Raw genomic sequence first — 18,319 nt, 5'->3', positions numbered from 1 at the left:
TGGAGTCCCTACCAGCTGACGCCATCTTTCTGGGGTCCCTACTAGCTGACGCCATCATTCTGGGGTCCCTACTAGCTGACGCCATCATTCTGGGGTCCCTACGAGCTGACGCCATCTTTCTGGGGTCCCTACTAGCTGAAGCCATCTTTCTGGGGTCCATACTAGCTGACGCCATCTTTCTGGGTCCCTACTAGCTGACGCCATCTTTCTGGGGTTCCTACTATATGACGACATCTTTCTGGGGTCCCTACTAGCTGACGCCATCTTTCTGGGGTCCCTACTATCTGACGTCATCTTTCTGGGGTCCCTACTAGCTGACGCCAACTTTCTGGGGTCCCTACTAGCTGGCTCCATCTTTCTGTGGTCCCTACTAGCTGACGCCATCTTTCTGGAGTCCCTACCAGCTGACGCCATCTTTCTGGGGTCCCTACTAGCTGACGCCATCTTTCTGGGGTCCCTACTAGCTGACACCATCTTTCTGCCTGGGTTATTAATGTAATACTCTACCTCACCTACTAACACATCTATTTCCATTGATGTACTGTAACATGCGCTGGTACAGAGGGTCCCTATTAGCTGACGCCATCTTTCTGGGGTCCCTACTAGCTGACGCCATCTTTCTGGGGTCCCTACTAGCTGATGCCATCTTTCTGGGGTCCAAACTAGCTGACGCCAACTTTCTGGGATCCCTACTAGCTGACGCCATCTTTCTGGGGTCCCTACTAGCTGACGCCATCTTTCTGGGGTTCCTACTAGCTGGCACCATCTTTCTGGGGTCCCTACTAGCTGACGCCATCTTTCTGGGGTCCCTACTAGCTGACGCCATCTTTCTGGGGTCCCTACTGGCTGGCTCCATCTTTCTGGGGTCCCTACTGGCTGGCTCCATCTTTCTGGGGTCCCTACTGGCTGGCTCCATCTTTCTGGGGTCCCTACTAGCTGGCTCCATCTTTCTGGGATCCCTACTAGCTGACGCCATCTTTCTGGGGTCCCTACTAGCTGACGCCATCTTTCTGGGGTCCCTACTAGCTGACGCCATCTTTCTGGGGTCCCTACTAGCTGACGCCATCATTCTGGGGTCCCTACGAGCTGACGCCATCTTTCTGGGGTCCCTACTAGCTGAAGCCATCTTTCTGGGGTCCATACTAGCTGACGCCATCTTTCTGGGTCCCTACTAGCTGACGCCATCTTTCTGGGGTTCCTACTATCTGACGACATCTTTCTGGGGTCCCTACTAGCTGACGCCATCTTTCTGGGGTCCCTACTATCTGACGTTATCTTTCTGGGGTCCCTACTAGCTGACGCCATCTTTCTGGGGTCCCTACTAGCTGACGCCATCTTTCTGGGGTCCCTACTAGCTGACGCCATCTTTCTGGGGTCCCTACTAGCTGACGCCATCTTTCTGGGGTCCCTACTAGCTGACGCCATCTTTCTGGGGTCCCTACTAGCTGACGCCATCTTTCTGGGGTCCCTACAAGCTGACGCCAACTTTCTGTGGTCCCTACTAGCTGACGCCATCTTTCTGGGGTCCCTACCAGCTGACGCCATCTTTCTGGGGTCCCTACCAGCTGACGCCATCTTTCTGGGGTCCCTACTAGCTGACGCCATCTTTCTGGGGCCCCTACCAGCTGACGCCATCTTTCTGGGGTCCCTACTAGCTGACGCCATCTTTCTGGGGTCCCTACTAGCTGACGCCATCATTCTGGGGTCCCTACGAGCTGACGCCATCTTTCTGGGGTCCCTACTAGCTGAAGCCATCTTTCTGGGGTCCATACTAGCTGACGCCATCTTTCTGGGTCCCTACTAGCTGACACCATCTTCCTGGGGTCCCTACTAGCTGACGCCATCTTTCTGGGGTCCCTACTAGCTGACGCCATCTTTCTGGGGTCCAATGAAAATAAGAAGAGATTACCTTTCACTCCTTTTTCTATTGACTCTCTCATTATTGTTTTTTCTTTCCATTCCTCCTCCTGTACCTTTCTATTTTCTCACCCCTTCTATCGCCATCTTCTATCCCTTCTTTTACACTCCTTTAACCCATCTTTCTCTCTCCCGTCTCTCCCTCTTCGCCTTACAAAAGCCAGTCCACCCACCCACCCACCCACCCCTACTAGCTGACGCCCCTACTAGCTGACGCCATCTTTCTGGGGTCCCTACTAGCTGACGCCATCATTCTGGGGTCCCTACGAGCTGACGCCATCTTTCTGGGGTCCCTACTAGCTGAAGCCATCTTTCTGGGGTCCATACTAGCTGACGCCATCTTTCTGGGTCCCTACTAGCTGATGCCATCTTTCTGGGGTTCCTACTATCTGACGACATCTTTCTGGGGTCCCTACTAGCTGACGCCATCTTTCTGGGGTCCCTACTATCTGACGTCATCTTTCTGGGGTCCCTACTAGCTGACGCCATCTTTCTGGGGTCCCTACTAGCTGACGCCATCTGTCTGGGGTCCCTACTAGCTGACGCCATCTTTCTGGGGTCCCTACTAGCTGACGCCATCTTCCTGGGGTCCCTACTAGCTGACGCCATCTTTCTGGGGTCCCTACTAGCTGACGCCATCTTCCTGGGGTCCCTACTAGCTGACGCCATCTTTCTGGGGTCCCTACTAGCTGACGCCATCTTTCTGGGGTCCCTACTAGCTGACGCCATCTTTCTGGGGTCCCTACTAGCTGACGCCATCTTTCTGGGGTCCCTACTAGCTGACGCCATCATTCTGGGGTCCCTACGAGCTGACGCCATCATTCTGGGGTCCCTACGAGCTGACGCCATCTTTCTGGGGTCCCTACTAGCTGAAGCCATCTTTCTGGGGTCCATACTAGCTGACGCCATCTTTCTGGGTCCCTACTAGCTGACGCCATCTTTCTGGGGTTCCTACTATATGACGACATCTTTCTGGGGTCCCTACTAGCTGACGCCATCTTTCTGGGGTCCCTACTATCTGACGTCATCTTTCTGGGGTCCCTACTAGCTGACGCCATCTTTCTGGGGTCCCTACTAGCTGGCTCCATCTTTCTGTGGTCCCTACTAGCTGACGCCATCTTTCTGGAGTCCCTACCAGCTGACGCCATCTTTCTGGGGTCCCTACTAGCTGACGCCATCTTTCTGGGGTCCCTACTAGCTGACACCATCTTTCTGCCTGGGTTATTAATGTAATACTCTACCTCACCTACTAACACATCTATTTCCATTGATGTACTGTAACATGCGCTGGTACAGAGGGTCCCTATTAGCTGACGCCATCTTTCTGGGGTCCCTACTAGCTGACGCCATCTTTCTGGGGTCCCTACTAGCTGATGCCATCTTTCTGGGGTCCAAACTAGCTGACGCCAACTTTCTGGGATCCCTACTAGCTGACGCCATCTTTCTGGGGTCCCTACTAGCTGACGCCATCTTTCTGGGGTCCCTACTAGCTGACACCATCTTTCTGGGGTCCCTACTAGCTGACGCCATCTTTCTGGGGTCCCTACTAGCTGACGCCATCTTTCTGGGGTCCCTACTGGCTGGCTCCATCTTTCTGGGGTCCCTACTGGCTGGCTCCATCTTTCTGGGGTCCCTACTGGCTGGCTCCATCTTTCTGGGGTCCCTACTAGCTGGCTCCATCTTTCTGGGATCCCTACTAGCTGACGCCATCTTTCTGGGGTCCCTACTAGCTGACGCCATCTTTCTGGGGTCCCTACTAGCTGACGCCATCTTTCTGGGGTCCCTACTAGCTGACGCCATCATTCTGGGGTCCCTACGAGCTGACGCCATCTTTCTGGGGTCCCTACTAGCTGAAGCCATCTTTCTGGGGTCCATACTAGCTGACGCCATCTTTCTGGGTCCCTACTAGCTGACGCCATCTTTCTGGGGTTCCTATTATCTGACGACATCTTTCTGGGGTCCCTACTAGCTGACGCCATCTTTCTGGGGTCCCTACTATCTGACGCCATCTTTCTGGGTCCCTACTAGCTGACGCCATCTTTCTGGGGTTCCTACTATATGACGACATCTTTCTGGGGTCCCTACTAGCTGACGCCATCTTTCTGGGGTCCCTACTAGCTGACGCCATCTTTCTGGGGTCCCTACTAGCTGACGCCATCTTTCTGGGGTCCCTACTAGCTGACGCCATCTTTCTGGGGTCCCTACAAGCTGACGCCAACTTTCTGTGGTCCCTACTAGCTGACGCCATCTTTCTGGGGTCCCTACCAGCTGACGCCATCTTTCTGGGGTCCCTACCAGCTGACGCCATCTTTCTGGGGTCCCTACTAGCTGACGCCATCTTTCTGGGGCCCCTACCAGCTGACGCCATCTTTCTGGGGTCCCTACTAGCTGACACCATCTTTCTGGGGTCCCTACTAGCTGACGCCATCATTCTGGGGTCCCTACGAGCTGACGCCATCTTTCTGGGGTCCCTACTAGCTGAAGCCATCTTTCTGGGGTCCATACTAGCTGACGCCATCTTTCTGGGTCCCTACTAGCTGATGCCATCTTTCTGGGGTTCCTACTATCTGACGACATCTTTCTGGGGTCCCTACTAGCTGACGCCATCTTTCTGGGGTCCCTACTATCTGACGTCATCTTTCTGGGGTCCCTACTAGCTGACGCCATCTTTCTGGGGTCCCTACTAGCTGACGACATCTTTCTGGGGTCCCTACTAGCTGACGCCATCTTTCTGGGGTCCCTACTATCTGACGTCATCTTTCTGGGGTCCCTACTAGCTGACGCCATCTTTCTGGGGTCCCTACTAGCTGACGCCATCTGTCTGGGGTCCCTACTAGCTGACGCCATCTTCCTGGGGTCCCTACTAGCTGACGCCATCTTTCTGGGGTCCCTACTAGCTGACGCCATCTTCCTGGGGTCCCTACTAGCTGACGCCATCTTTCTGGGGTCCCTACTAGCTGACGCCATCTTTCTGGGGTCCAATAAAAAAAGAAGAGATTACCTTTCACTCCTTTTTCTATTGACTCTCTCATTATTGTTTTTTCTTTCCATTCCTCGTCCTGTACCTTTCTATTTTCTCACCCCTTCTATCGCCATCTTCTATCCCTTCTTTTACACTCCTTTAACCCATCTCTCTCTCTCCCGTCTCTCCCTCTTCGCCTTACAAAAGCCAGTCCACCCACCCACCCACCCACCCCTACTAGCTGACGCCCCTACTAGCTGACGCCATCTTTCTGGGGTCCCTACTAGCTGACGCCATCATTCTGGGGTCCCTACGAGCTGACGCCATCTTTCTGGGGTCCCTACTAGCTGAAGCCATCTTTCTGGGGTCCATACTAGCTGACGCCATCTTTCTGGGTCCCTACTAGCTGATGCCATCTTTCTGGGGTTCCTACTATCTGACGACATCTTTCTGGGGTCCCTACTAGCTGACGCCATCTTTCTGGGGTCCCTACTATCTGACGTCATCTTTCTGGGGTCCCTACTAGCTGACGCCATCTTTCTGGGGTCCCTACTAGCTGACGCCATCTGTCTGGGGTCCCTACTAGCTGACGCCATCTTTCTGGGGTCCCTACTAGCTGACGCCATCTTCCTGGGGTCCCTACTAGCTGACGCCATCTTTCTGGGGTCCCTACTAGCTGACGCCATCTTCCTGGGGTCCCTACTAGCTGACGCCATCTTTCTGGGGTCCCTACTAGCTGACGCCATCTTTCTGGGGTCCAATGAAAATAAGAAGAGATTACCTTTCACTCCTTTTTCTATTGACTCTCTCATTATTGTTTTTTCTTTCCATTCCTCCTCCTGTACCTTTCTATTTTCTCACCCCTTCTATCGCCATCTTCTATCCCTTCTTTTACACTCCTTTAACCCATCTCTCTCTCTCCCGTCTCTCCCTCTTCGCCTTACAAAAGCCAGTCCACCCACCCACCCACCCACCCCTCCCTCCCTCCCTCCCTCCCTCCCTCCTACTCTTACCCAGACATTCAAACTTGGTCTCAGGTGTGGTGAGCAGCAGTTTTCCCTCCATGCCCATTGGTCCGGCACAGCGGGCGATACCAGGCTCCTTGTACCCACTCTTCACCCAGTCAGACAACCAGCGCAGATGACAGTCACAGTACAGGGGGTTGGCACCGATTGCCCTGCGGGTTAGAGGTCAAAGATCCGGGTGGAAGCGTTAAGGTCAGTCGCTCAATGAATCAATCAGACTGACAGCCAATTCAGGAGATAGTCAGGTAGACAAGTACATGCATGCTCTGAATGTGGTGTAATACTTCCAACTACCACAAGAGGGGGTCATCTTGCCTCAGAGCAGTCTCAAATACAGTTAAAGCTGCACTATGTAACTTTTTGGGCAATCTAATTGAAAGCAAGTCTAAGAACCAGGAAATATAAAAGCAATTTCTGCATAGTGCACCTTTAAGTTCCATCACTTTAACATGAGAGACTGAATAGGAAGGGAATCAGAGCATTTCTGTTGAACGTTGTCATAGGATAGCAACCTGTTCTGGGGGCAGTTCCTCCACATACAACACTATAATTAACCTCTGTAAGGATCTGCATCAAAAAAAAAAATGTTTCTATTCAGTGATGTTGAATGTATGGGAACCTCTGTACCAGCGCATGTTACAGTACATCAATGGAAATAGATGTGTTAGTAGGTGAGGTAGAGTATTACATGAATAACCCAGGCAACCTGCTGTATCCCCTGTTTCTCTCAATACAAGGTCAACAGACATGGACCTCTGTAGTGACACGATCTCTCCCTCCCTTCCTTTCTCTCCTCCATCAATCCTTCACTCTGACCCTTTTAGCGTGTCCCAGACAGGTCACGCTTCATTGAACACACCACTGAAGACACACACACACACACACACACACACACACACACACACACACACACACACACACACACACACACACACACACACACACACACACACACACACACACACACACACACACACACACACACACACACACACACACACACACACACTCCCTCAGTCATGCGTGTCTTTATTGCCAATCCAATACCATGCCCTCTGACTGGGAAAGCACTTGACTCTGACACAGATAGGAGAGGGTGCAGGCGGTCACTGCTAAGCGTGCTGAGTGGGATAATGCGTAAACACACGGGACAAACACACACAGGAAACACACACTCACAGGTGAGACAGGGAGGCCACATCACTGAAGATCCCCTCCAGTAGTTCAGAGATGTCGTTGCCATGAAGAGATCTGGGACAGAGAAACACAAAACATGGTATTATTAAGGCTGTGTGTGTGTGTGCGTCTGCGTCTGCGTGTGTGTGTAGTATGCGTGTGGTATGAGTGGGTGTGTGAGAGAGAGCGGCGGGGGGGGGGGGGGGGGTCGGCCCTTACAGTAGTCTGAGAGAGCGTAGTCCAGCCAGGGCCAGAGGAGGGATGCAGCGTAGAGAGTTGTAACTCAGGATGCTGGAACACAAGAACACAGTCAGGAGAAGAACAGACAGAGACACTTATTACATGAGGAACATTCTACAGTTCTAATATGACATTCTATGACAGTGCACTAGTCTAGATACAGTGTGAGGATGATGAACATTCTCCAGTTCTAATATGACATTCTATGACAGTACACTAGTCTAGATACAGTGTGAGGATGATGAACATTCTACAGTTTTAATATGACATTCTATGACAGTACACTAGTCTAGATGCAGTGTGAGGATGATGAACATTCTCCAGTTCTAATATGACATTCTATGACAATACACTAGTCTAGATGCAGTGTGAGGATGATGAACATTCTAATATGACATTCTATGACAGTACACTAGTCTAGATACAGTGTGAGGATGATGAACATTCTACAGTTCTAATATGACATTCTATGACAATACACTAGTCTAGATGCAGTGTGAGGATGATGAACATTCTAATATGACATTCTATGACAGTACACTAGTCTAGACACAGTGTGAGGATGATGAACATTCTACAGTTCTAATATGACATTCTATGACAGTACACTAGTCTAGATACAGTGTGAGGATGATGAACATTCTAATATGACATTCTATGACAGTACACTAGTCTAGATACAGTGTGAGGATGATGAACATTCTACAGTTCTAATATGACATTCTATGACAGTACACTAGTCTAGATACAGTGTGAGGATGATGAACATTCTACAGTTCTAATATGACATTCTATGACAGTACACTAGTCTAGATGCAGTGTGAGGATGATGAACATTCTAATATGACATTCTATGACAGTACACTAGTCTAGATACAGTGTGAGGATGATGAACATTCTACAGTTCTAATATGACATTCTATGACAGTACACTAGTCTAGATGCAGTGTGAGGATGATGAACATTCTAATATAACATTCTATGACAGTGCACTAGTCTAGATACAGTGTGAGGATGATGAACATTCTACAGTTCTAATATGACATTCTATGACAATACACTAGTCTAGATGCAGTGTGAGGATGATGAACATTCTAATATGACATTCTATGACAGTACACTAGTCTAGATGCAGTGTGAGGATGATGAACATTCTACAGTTCTAATATGACATTCTATGACAGTACACTACATTTACATTTTACATTTAAGTAATTTAGCAGACGCTCTTATCCAGAGCGACTTACAAGTACATACATTCATACTTTTTTTGTACTGGCCCCCCGTGGGAAACGAACCCACAACCCTGGCGTTGCAAGCGCCATGCTCTACCAACTGAGAAACACTAGTCTAGATACAGTGTGAGGATGATGAACATTCTACAGTTCTAATATGACATTCTATGACAGTACACTAGTCTAGATACAGTGTGAGGATGATGAACATTCTACAGTTCTAATATGACATTCTATGACAGTACACTAGTCTAGATACAGTGTGAGGATGATGAACATTCTCCAGTTCTAATATGACATTCTATGACAGTACACTAGTCTAGATACAGTGTGAGGATGATGAACATTCTACAGTTCTAATATGACATTCTATGACAGTACACTAGTCTAGATACAGTGTGAGGATGATAAACATTCTACAGTTCTAATATGACATTCTATGACAGTACACTAGTCTAGATGCAGTGTGAGGATGACGAACATTCTAATATGACATTCTATGACAGTGCACTAGTCTAGATACAGTGTGAGGATGATGAACATTCTACAGTTCTAATATGACATTCTATGACAGTACACTAGTCTAGATACAGTGTGAGGATGATGAACATTCTACAGTTCTAATATGACATTCTATGACAGTACACTAGTCTAGATGCAGTGTGAGGATGATGAACATTCTAATATAACATTCTATGACAGTGCACTAGTCTAGATACAGTGTGAGGATGATGAACATTCTACAGTTCTAATATGACATTCTATGACAGTACACTAGTCTAGATGCAGTGTGAGGATGATGAACATTCTACAGTTTTAATATAACATTCTATGACAGTACACTAGTCTAGATGCAGTGTGAGGATGATGAACATTCTACAGTTTTAATATAACATTCTATGACAGTACACTAGTCTAGATGCAGTGTGAGGATGATGAACATTCTACAGTTTTAATATGACATTCTATGACAGTACACTAGTCTAGATACAGTGTGAGGATGATGAACATTCTACAGTTTTAATATGACATTCTATGACAGTACACTAGTCTAGATGCAGTGTGAGGATGATGAACATTCTACAGTTTTAATATGACATTCTATGACAGTACACTAGTCTAGATGCAGTGTGAGGATGATGAACATTCTACAGTTTTAATATGACATTCTATGACAGTACACTAGTCTAGATGCAGTGTGAGGATGATGAACATTCTACAGTTTTAATATAACATTCTATGACAGTACACTAGTCTAGATGCAGTGTGAGGATGATGAACATTCTACAGTTCTAATATAACATTCTATGACAGTACACTAGTCTAGATACAGTGTGAGGATGATGAACATTCTACAGTTCTAATATGACATTCTATGACAGTACACTAGTCTAGATGCAGTGTGAGGATGATGAACATTCTACAGTTCTAATATGACATTCTATGACAGTACACTAGTCTAGATGCAGTGTGAGGATGATGAACATTCTAATATAACATTCTATGACAGTACACTAGTCTAGATACAGTGTGAGGATGATGAACATTCTACAGTTCTAATATGACATTCTATGACAGTACACTAGTCTAGATACAGTGTGAGGATGATGAACATGAGAAGTATTTTCAAAAGAATACATGTATTGTTGTTTGTCTTCAGATAATTTTCTTTTGAATATTTCTCGTTTGGGTTTGTTTTTCCCTGTGTGTGTGTGTGTGTGTGTGTGTATGTGTGTGTGTGTGTTACTCACAGGGTGGTGAGCTGGCTCATATTGGAGAAGGAGGAGTCAGACAGGGAGCTGATTCTGTTGTTACTCAGATCTCTGGAACAGCAAGGGTTAAAAACAATCACTACTTAAACAGAATGACTTTATGTTAAAACAATTACTACTTAAACAGAATGACTTTATGTTAAAACAATCACTACTTAAACAGAATGACTTTATGTTAAAACAATTACTACTTAAACAGAATGACTTTATGTTAAAACAATCACTACTTAAACAGAATGACTTTATGTTAAAACAATCACTACTTAAACAGAATGACTTTATGTTAAAACAATTACTACTTAAACAGAATGACTTTATGTTAAAACAATTACTACTTAAACAGAATGACTTTATGTTAAAACAATTACTACTTAAACAGAATGACTTTATATTATCTACAGGTATCCAGTTAGATCCACATAGTGCCTTTTGGAAAGTATTCAGACCCCTTAACTTTTTCCACATTTTGTTACGTTAAAGACGTATTCTAGAATTGGTTAAATATATATATATATACACTGCTCAAAAAAATAAAGGGAACACTTAAACAATGTAACTCCAAGTCAATCACACTTCTGTGAAATCAAACTTTCCACTTAGGAAGCAACACTGATTGACAATAAACGTCACATGCTGTTGTGCAAATGGAATAGACAAAAGGTGGAAATTATAGGCAATTAGCAAGACACCCCCAAAAAAGGAGTGATTCTGCAGGTGGTGACCACAGACCACTTCTCAGTTCCTATGCTTCCTGGCTGATGTTTTGGTCACTTTTGAATGCTGGCGGTGCTCTCACTCTAGTGGTAGCATGAGACGGAGTCTACAACCCACACAAGTGGCTCAGGTAGTGCAGTTCATCCAGGATGGCACATCAATGCGAGCTGTGGCAAAAAGGTTTGCTGTGTCTGTCCGCGTAGTGTCCAGAGCATGGAGGCGCTACCAGGAGACAGGCCAGTACATCAGGAGACGTGGAGGAGGCCGTAGGAGGGCAACAACCCAGCAGCAGGACCGCTACCTCCGCCTTTGTGCAAGGAGGTGCACTGCCAAAGCCCTGCAATATGACCTCCAGCAGGCCACAAATGTGCATGTGTCTGCTCAAACGGTCAGAAACAGACTCCATGAGGGTGGTATGAGGGCCCGACGTCCACAGGTGGGGGTTGTGCTTACAGCCCAACACCGTGCAGGACGTTTGGCATTTGCCAGAAAACACCAAGATTGGCAAATTCGCCACTGGCGCCCTGTGCTCTTCACAGATGAAAGCAGGTTCACACTGAGCACATGTGACAGACGTGACAGAGTCTGGAGACGCCGTGGAGAACGTTCTGCTGCCTGCAACATCCTCCAGCATGACCGGTTTGGCGATGGGTCAGTCATGGTGTGGGGTGGCATTTCTTTGTGGGGCCGCACAGCCCTCCATGTGCTTGCCAGAGGTAGCCTGACTGCCATTAGGTCCCGAGATGAGATCCTCAGACCCCTTGTGAGACCATATGCTGACACATGCACATTTGTGGCCTGCTGGAGGTCATTTTGCAGGGCGCTGGCAGTGCTCCTCCTTGTAAAGGCATACAAGGATTTGTAAAGGCATACACCTGTCTATATAAGGTCCCACAGTTGACAGTGCATGTCAGAGCAAAAACCAAGCTATGAGGTTGAAGGTATTGTCCGTAGAGCTCCGAGACAGGATTGTGTCGAGGCACAGATCTGGGGGAGGGTACCAAAAAATGTCTGCAGCATTGAAGGTCCCCAAGAACACAGCGGCCTCCATTATTAAATGGAAGAAGTTTGGAACCACCAAGACTCTTCCTAGAGCTGGCCGCCTGGCCAAACTGAGCAATCGGGGGAGAAGGGCCTTGGTCAGAGAGGTGACCAAGAACCCGATGGTCACTCTGACAGAGCTCCAGAGTTCTTCTGTGGAGATGGGAGAATCTTCCAGAAGGATAACCATCTCTGCAGTAACATGAGAAACAAGATTCTTTGGTCTGATGAAACCAAGATTGAACTCTTCGGCCTGAATGCCAAGCATCACATCTGGAGGAAACCTGGCACCATCCCTACGGTGAAGCATGGTGGTGGTAGCATCATGCTGTGGGGATGTTTTTCAGTGGTAGGGACTGGGAGACTAGTCAGGATCGAGGGAAAGGTGTACGGAGCCAAGTACAGAGAGATCTTTGATGAAAACCTGCTCCAGAGCGCTCAGGACCTCAGACTGGGGCGAAGGTTCACTTTCCAACAGGACAATGACCCTAAGCACACAACCCCGACAACGCAGGAGTGGCTTCGGGAAAAGTCTCTGGATGTCCTTGAATGGCCCAGGACTTGAACCCGATCATACATCTCTGGAGAGACCTGAAAATAGCTGTGCAGCAACGCTCCCCATCCAACCTGACAGAGCTTGAGAGGATCTGCAGAGAGGAATGGGAGAAACTCCCCAAATACATACCCAAAAAGACTGGAGGCTGTAATCGCTGCCAAAGGTGTTTCAAAGTACTCTGAATACTTATGGACATTTGATATTTCCGTTTTTTGCTTTGTCATTTGGGGGTATTGTGTCTAGATTGATGAGGGAAAAAACGATTTAATCCATTTTAAAATAAGGCTGTAACATAACAAAATGTGGAAAACGTCAAGGGGTCTGAATACCTTCAGAATGCACTGTAGTCTGTGTCCCAATTAAATGGCATCCTATTCCCTTTATAGGGCACTACTTTTGACCAGAGCCTGGGCCATTGTCAAAAGTAGTGCACTACATAGGGAATGGGCTGCCATCTGAGACGTAGCCATCCTGTTACTGCAGTTGAATACCCATCAGACACACAGCAACAACCCCTCCTCCTACAAACTTCATATCCCATCTCAACAGAATAAAGGCTTTTTGTGTCAAATGGAGGTGTTAAGAGAATAACCATTAACCCACACTAGTCTATCAGAGGGAGCTATGAGCTGGTGTATCGTGGATTGGATAATGCTGTTGTCGACTGGAGTCAAGTGCATAGCAGGCTCCATATCGCCACCTGGTGGTCATGGTTACAGAGTGGACTGTAGAGAAACCACTAGAACAGTCCTGGTCCTAGACAGCTACATTGTGTACATGTTTTTGTTCCAGCACAGCTCTAAAACAACCGGTTAAGCTAATGAAGGTCTGTTGTGCTGGGTTGTAACAGAAACCTGTACAATCTGTAGGGACCAGGACCATGGTTGGTGACCACTAGGGCACAGTACACTGTTGTACAGTACAGTATCGGTGAGAGGATCAGTAATGAGGAACTAAGCCCAGGCACACCACTGACCATGCAGTAACAGACACAGTAATGGTTAACTCACACCAGCTGCAGGTGTTTGAAGGTGGACAGTTCTCTGGGCACCATGCTGAACTGGTTCCCATCCAGATACCTGAGAGGAAGAGGAGGACACTGTGGTTAAACAAAGTAACTAAGTTATACCAGCTATTAGTCAGTAAGCCTTGTCCTAGCCAGAACAGAATATACCTACCTATTAGTCAGTAAGCCTTGTCCTAGCCAGAACAGACTATACCTACCTATTAGTCAGTAAGCCTTGTCCTAGCCAGAACAGACTATACCTACCTATTAGTCAGTAAGCCTTGTCCTAGCCAGAACAGACTATACCTACCTATTAGTCAGTAAGCCTTGTCCTAGCCAGAAGAGACTATACCTACCTATTAGTCAGTAAGCCTTGTCCTAGCCAGAACAGACTATAGGGTTATACCTACCTATTAGTCAGTAAGCCTTGTCCTAGCCAGAACAGACTATACCTACCTATTAGTCAGTAAGCCTTGTCCTAGCCAGAACAGACTATAGGGTTATACCTACCTATTAGTCAGTAAGCCTTGTCCTAGCCAGAACAGACTATAGGGTTATACCTACCTATTAGTCAGTAAGTCAGTAAGCCTTGTCCTAGCCAGAACAGACTATACCTACCTATTAGTCAGTAAGCCTTGTCCTAGCCAGAACAGACTATACCTACCTATTAGTCAGTAAGCCTTGTCCTAGCCAGAACAGACTATACCTACCTATTAGTCAGTAAGCCTTGTCCTAGCCAGAACAGACTATACCTACCTATTAGTCAGTAAGCCTTGTCCTAGCCAGAACAGCCTATAGGGTTATACCTTCCTATTAGTCAGTAAGCCTTGTCCTAGCCAGAACAGACTATAGGGTTATACCTACCTATTAGTCAGTAAGCCTTGTCCTAGTCAGAACAGACTATAGAGTTATACCTACCTATTTGCCAGTAAGCCTTGTCCTAGCCAGAACAGCCTATAGGGTTATACCTACCTATTAGTCAGTAAGCCTTGTCCTAGCCAGAACAGCCTATAGGGTTATACCTACCTATTAGTCAGTAAGCCTTGTCCTATCCAGAACAGCCTATAGGGTTATACCTACCTATACACAGGTAATACGTTATATAACTAAGTGCTAACTGGTGAACTGAGCATGTAAGAAAAGTGTACTGCAGATCTCTAAGCCCTAACCCCTAGCACCCTTCCCTTTGTCTCTTGCCCCCTTACCCTGACCCCTGACCTCTAACCCCAGTCTGTGACTTACAGTTCAGTGACGTTGCGAGGCAACCCCTTGGGCAGGGCCTGGAGGTGTTTGTTACTACAGCGGACCAGCGTCTCTGTACAGGTACACTCACTGGGACACTGAGGACGAGCTGCACAGCTACTCTCCTCCAACACTGCACCTGGGAGAGATGGGAGATTAGCTGAAACATTTACAAACTGAATTCATTTATCTCACTTTCGTTCAAATATTTTTTATTGAACACACACAAGAATGGTGTATAGGTATAAAAGACAAGTATGGAATTCCTTATTTAAACATAAAAGAGCTTACAGAAACAACAAGACCCAGAGTTCTGGGTACAAATCAAATAATACAGAACACGACATACAGAACAAGGACACGTAGAAAGAAAGAGGGTAGATGTCACCCCCCCCCCCCCCCCGTATTCCCCCCCCCCCACCCCCCGTATCTCTCCCCCCCCCCACCCCCCGTATTCCCCCCCCCCCCCCCCGTATCCCCCCCCCCACCCCCCGTAGGCTGACAGATTTTATCAAATCACTTTCAATCAATTATAAAATCTCTATGTGTCCTTGTGTGAGATGTGTGTTCCTGCGTGAGTCCGTGTGTGTGTGTGTTGTACCGTCGTCGCAGCGGAAGTCTGGTGCTGCTACGTCCTGTAGTGGGATCTCTCTGAGGAAGGAGGGGCTCTGGCAGCGAGGGTTTCCTGTTACGATTCGTCTAGAACGAAGCCACACCCCCAACCACGCCAGACGACAGTCACAGTTAAACGGGTTGGCCAACAGGTTCCTGAGGGAGAGAGCGGGAGGGAGGAAGAGAGGAGGGAAGATAGAGAGGTGGGGGGGGGGAGAGAGAGGTGGTGGGGGGGGGAGAGAGAGGTGGTGGGAAGAGAGAGAGGTGGTGGGAAGAGAGAGAGGTGGTGGGAAGAGAGAGAGGTGGTGGGAAGAGAGAGAGGTGGTGGGAAGAGAGAGAGGTGGGGGCAGAGAGAGAGGTGGTGGGAAGAGAGAGAGGTGGTGGGAAGAGAGAGAGGTGGTGGGAAGAGAGAGAGGTGGTGGGAAGAGAGAGAGGTGGGGGCAGAGAGAGAGGTGGTGGGAAGAGAGAGAGGTGGGGGCAGAGAGAGAGGTGGTGGGACGAGAGAGAGGTGGGGGCAAAGAGAGAGGTGTTGGGAAGAGAGAGAGGTGAGGGGGGGGATAGGGGAGGGGGGGGGGGAGAGAGAGGTGAGGGGGGGATAGGGGAGGGGGGGGGGGAAGAGAGCGAGAGAGAGAAAGAGAGAGTCAGTCAGTCTATAACGGAGTTCTAAAACTCTTCCAGGATGATTTGTGTATGTGTGTCTTACAGTGTAGAGAGGTTGGGCAGTGTGTCGAAGGCCCCAGGCATTATGGTGTGGAGCTGGTTGTCATAGAGAGACAACAGGCGGACGTTGGTCAGACCAGTGAAGCTGCCGTTATGGATACAGCTGATACGGTTGTTCCTCAACATCCTACAACACACAGATCGACACAGAGACACTGGAGTCTATGCTGAAGTCAGCATTTTATATTGATGACGACAAATATCCTTCAAGACTTTTGGGTTGACCAGTTTCATTATTGCAATAATTAAATTGATATTAAATAAAGATGATCGTTTGAAGAAATGTTAAAGTCTCTCTCAGTGTGAATTTCCACGACAAATAGCAATAAGGCACATCGGGGGTGGCCAGAAGAGGACTGGCCACCCATCAGAGCCTGGTTCCTCTCTAGGTTTCTTTCAAGGTTCCTGCCTTTCCAGGGAGTTTTTCCTAGCCACCGTGTGATTGATTGATGATAATAATGGACATGATGCTGATAATAATAATGATGATGATGATAATAATGAGGAAGGTGCTAACTCACAGCATGCGGAGGCCGCCCATGCCCCTGAACATAGTCCCTCTGACAGAGTCCAGGTGATTGGCTGTCAGGTGGAGCTCCACAACAGACCCCGCCCCCTCAAACACTCCGTCCTCGATCTCTGAGATCTTGTTGTTGCTAAGGTTACTGAAAAACACAGATTATGCTTGTTACAAACAACAAACAAATGGTCAACTGAATTATCCAATAACATACAAGACAAGTGGACTTTTATGGTTACTAATGAATAGATATTAATTCTTTTAGATATTGGTTTGAAATATTATACCTTGTTACACCTCATCAGCAGTTACAGTATGTTTATTAATTATATTATTATTATTAAAATGTTTATGAATAAATGTGATGAATTACTACCCCCAAAAATCAACAATGGTGGTTAACTTAACACTTCAGAAGTAAATTGAAAGAGCGTACATTTTCTTGAGCTGAGAGAGGGTCTTGAAGACACCGGTGGCTTCCAGCACTGAGATGTCATTGTTGTTGAGACGCCTGAGACAGGAGGAGAAAACCGTCAGAGAACAGACAGAAAGCAGCAATAGACAACATTATACTGTGTGTGTCCTTACAGCTCGGTGGTAGAGGCAGGTAGGTGTTGGGGGAAGTTGGTGAGACGGAGGTTAGAGCAGTCCACTACGTTAGCTTCACAGCGACACTTAGCAGGACACACCGGCTTACTGTTACACTCATTATTCAGACGGGTGTCTTCTGTACCTGGACACATTCAACACACATAGAACACACCGTATTATCAAATAGAACACACCGCATTATCACATAGAACACACCACATTATTACATAGAACACACCGTATTATTACATAGAACACACCGTATTATTACATAGAACACACTGTATTATTACATAGAACACACCGTATTATTACATAGAACACACCGTATTATCACATAGAACACACCGTATTATCACATAGAACACACCGTATTATCACATAGAACACACCGTATTATCACATAGAACACACCGTATTATCACATAGAACACACCGCATTATCACATAGAACACACCGTATTATCACATAGAACACACCGTATTTTCACATAGAACACACCGTATTTTCACATAGAACACACTGTATTTTCACATAGAACACACCGTATTTTCACATAGAACACACCGCATTATCACATAGAACACACCGCATTATCACACAGAACACACCGTATTATCACACAGAACACACCGCATTATCACATAGAACACACCGTATTTTCACATAGAACACACCGTATTATCACATAGAACACACTGTATTATCACATAGAACACACTGTATTATCACATAGAACACACTGTATTATCACATAGAACACACCGTATTATCACATAGAACACACCGTATTATCACATAGAACACACCGTATTATCACATAGAACACACCGTATTTTCACATAGAACACACCGTATTATTACATAGAACACAACCGTATTATCACATAGAACACACCTTATTATCACATAGAACACACCATATTTTCACATAGAACACACCATATTATTACATAGAACACACCGTATTATCACATAGAACACACCGT

General features: G+C 46.9%; 1 protein-coding gene across 1 annotated transcript in view; it reads right to left on the bottom strand.

The window, feature by feature from the left end:
* The window catches only part of LOC129843036 (slit homolog 1 protein-like), a 123,162-nt gene that overhangs the window by 15,377 nt on the left and 89,466 nt on the right, over window positions 1-18,319 (bottom strand). Inside the window, exons 16-26 of the mRNA XM_055911764.1 lie at window positions 17,327-17,471; window positions 17,175-17,249; window positions 16,740-16,883; window positions 16,202-16,345; window positions 15,488-15,654; window positions 14,887-15,019; window positions 13,649-13,717; window positions 10,307-10,378; window positions 7,300-7,371; window positions 7,084-7,155; window positions 5,893-6,056 (exon numbers count right to left, since the gene is read on the bottom strand). Coding sequence (XP_055767739.1) covers window positions 5,893-6,056; window positions 7,084-7,155; window positions 7,300-7,371; window positions 10,307-10,378; window positions 13,649-13,717; window positions 14,887-15,019; window positions 15,488-15,654; window positions 16,202-16,345; window positions 16,740-16,883; window positions 17,175-17,249; window positions 17,327-17,471 — 1,257 coding nt within the window. The remainder of the gene's footprint in view (window positions 1-5,892; window positions 6,057-7,083; window positions 7,156-7,299; window positions 7,372-10,306; window positions 10,379-13,648; window positions 13,718-14,886; window positions 15,020-15,487; window positions 15,655-16,201; window positions 16,346-16,739; window positions 16,884-17,174; window positions 17,250-17,326; window positions 17,472-18,319) is intronic.

The sequence above is a fragment of the Salvelinus fontinalis genome, unplaced genomic scaffold (assembly GCF_029448725.1).
Source record: "Salvelinus fontinalis isolate EN_2023a unplaced genomic scaffold, ASM2944872v1 scaffold_0090, whole genome shotgun sequence".
Lineage (NCBI taxonomy): Eukaryota > Metazoa > Chordata > Actinopteri > Salmoniformes > Salmonidae > Salvelinus > Salvelinus fontinalis.
Note: the sequence above shows the minus strand (reverse complement) of the source record. Positions and strands in the feature narration are given on the sequence as shown.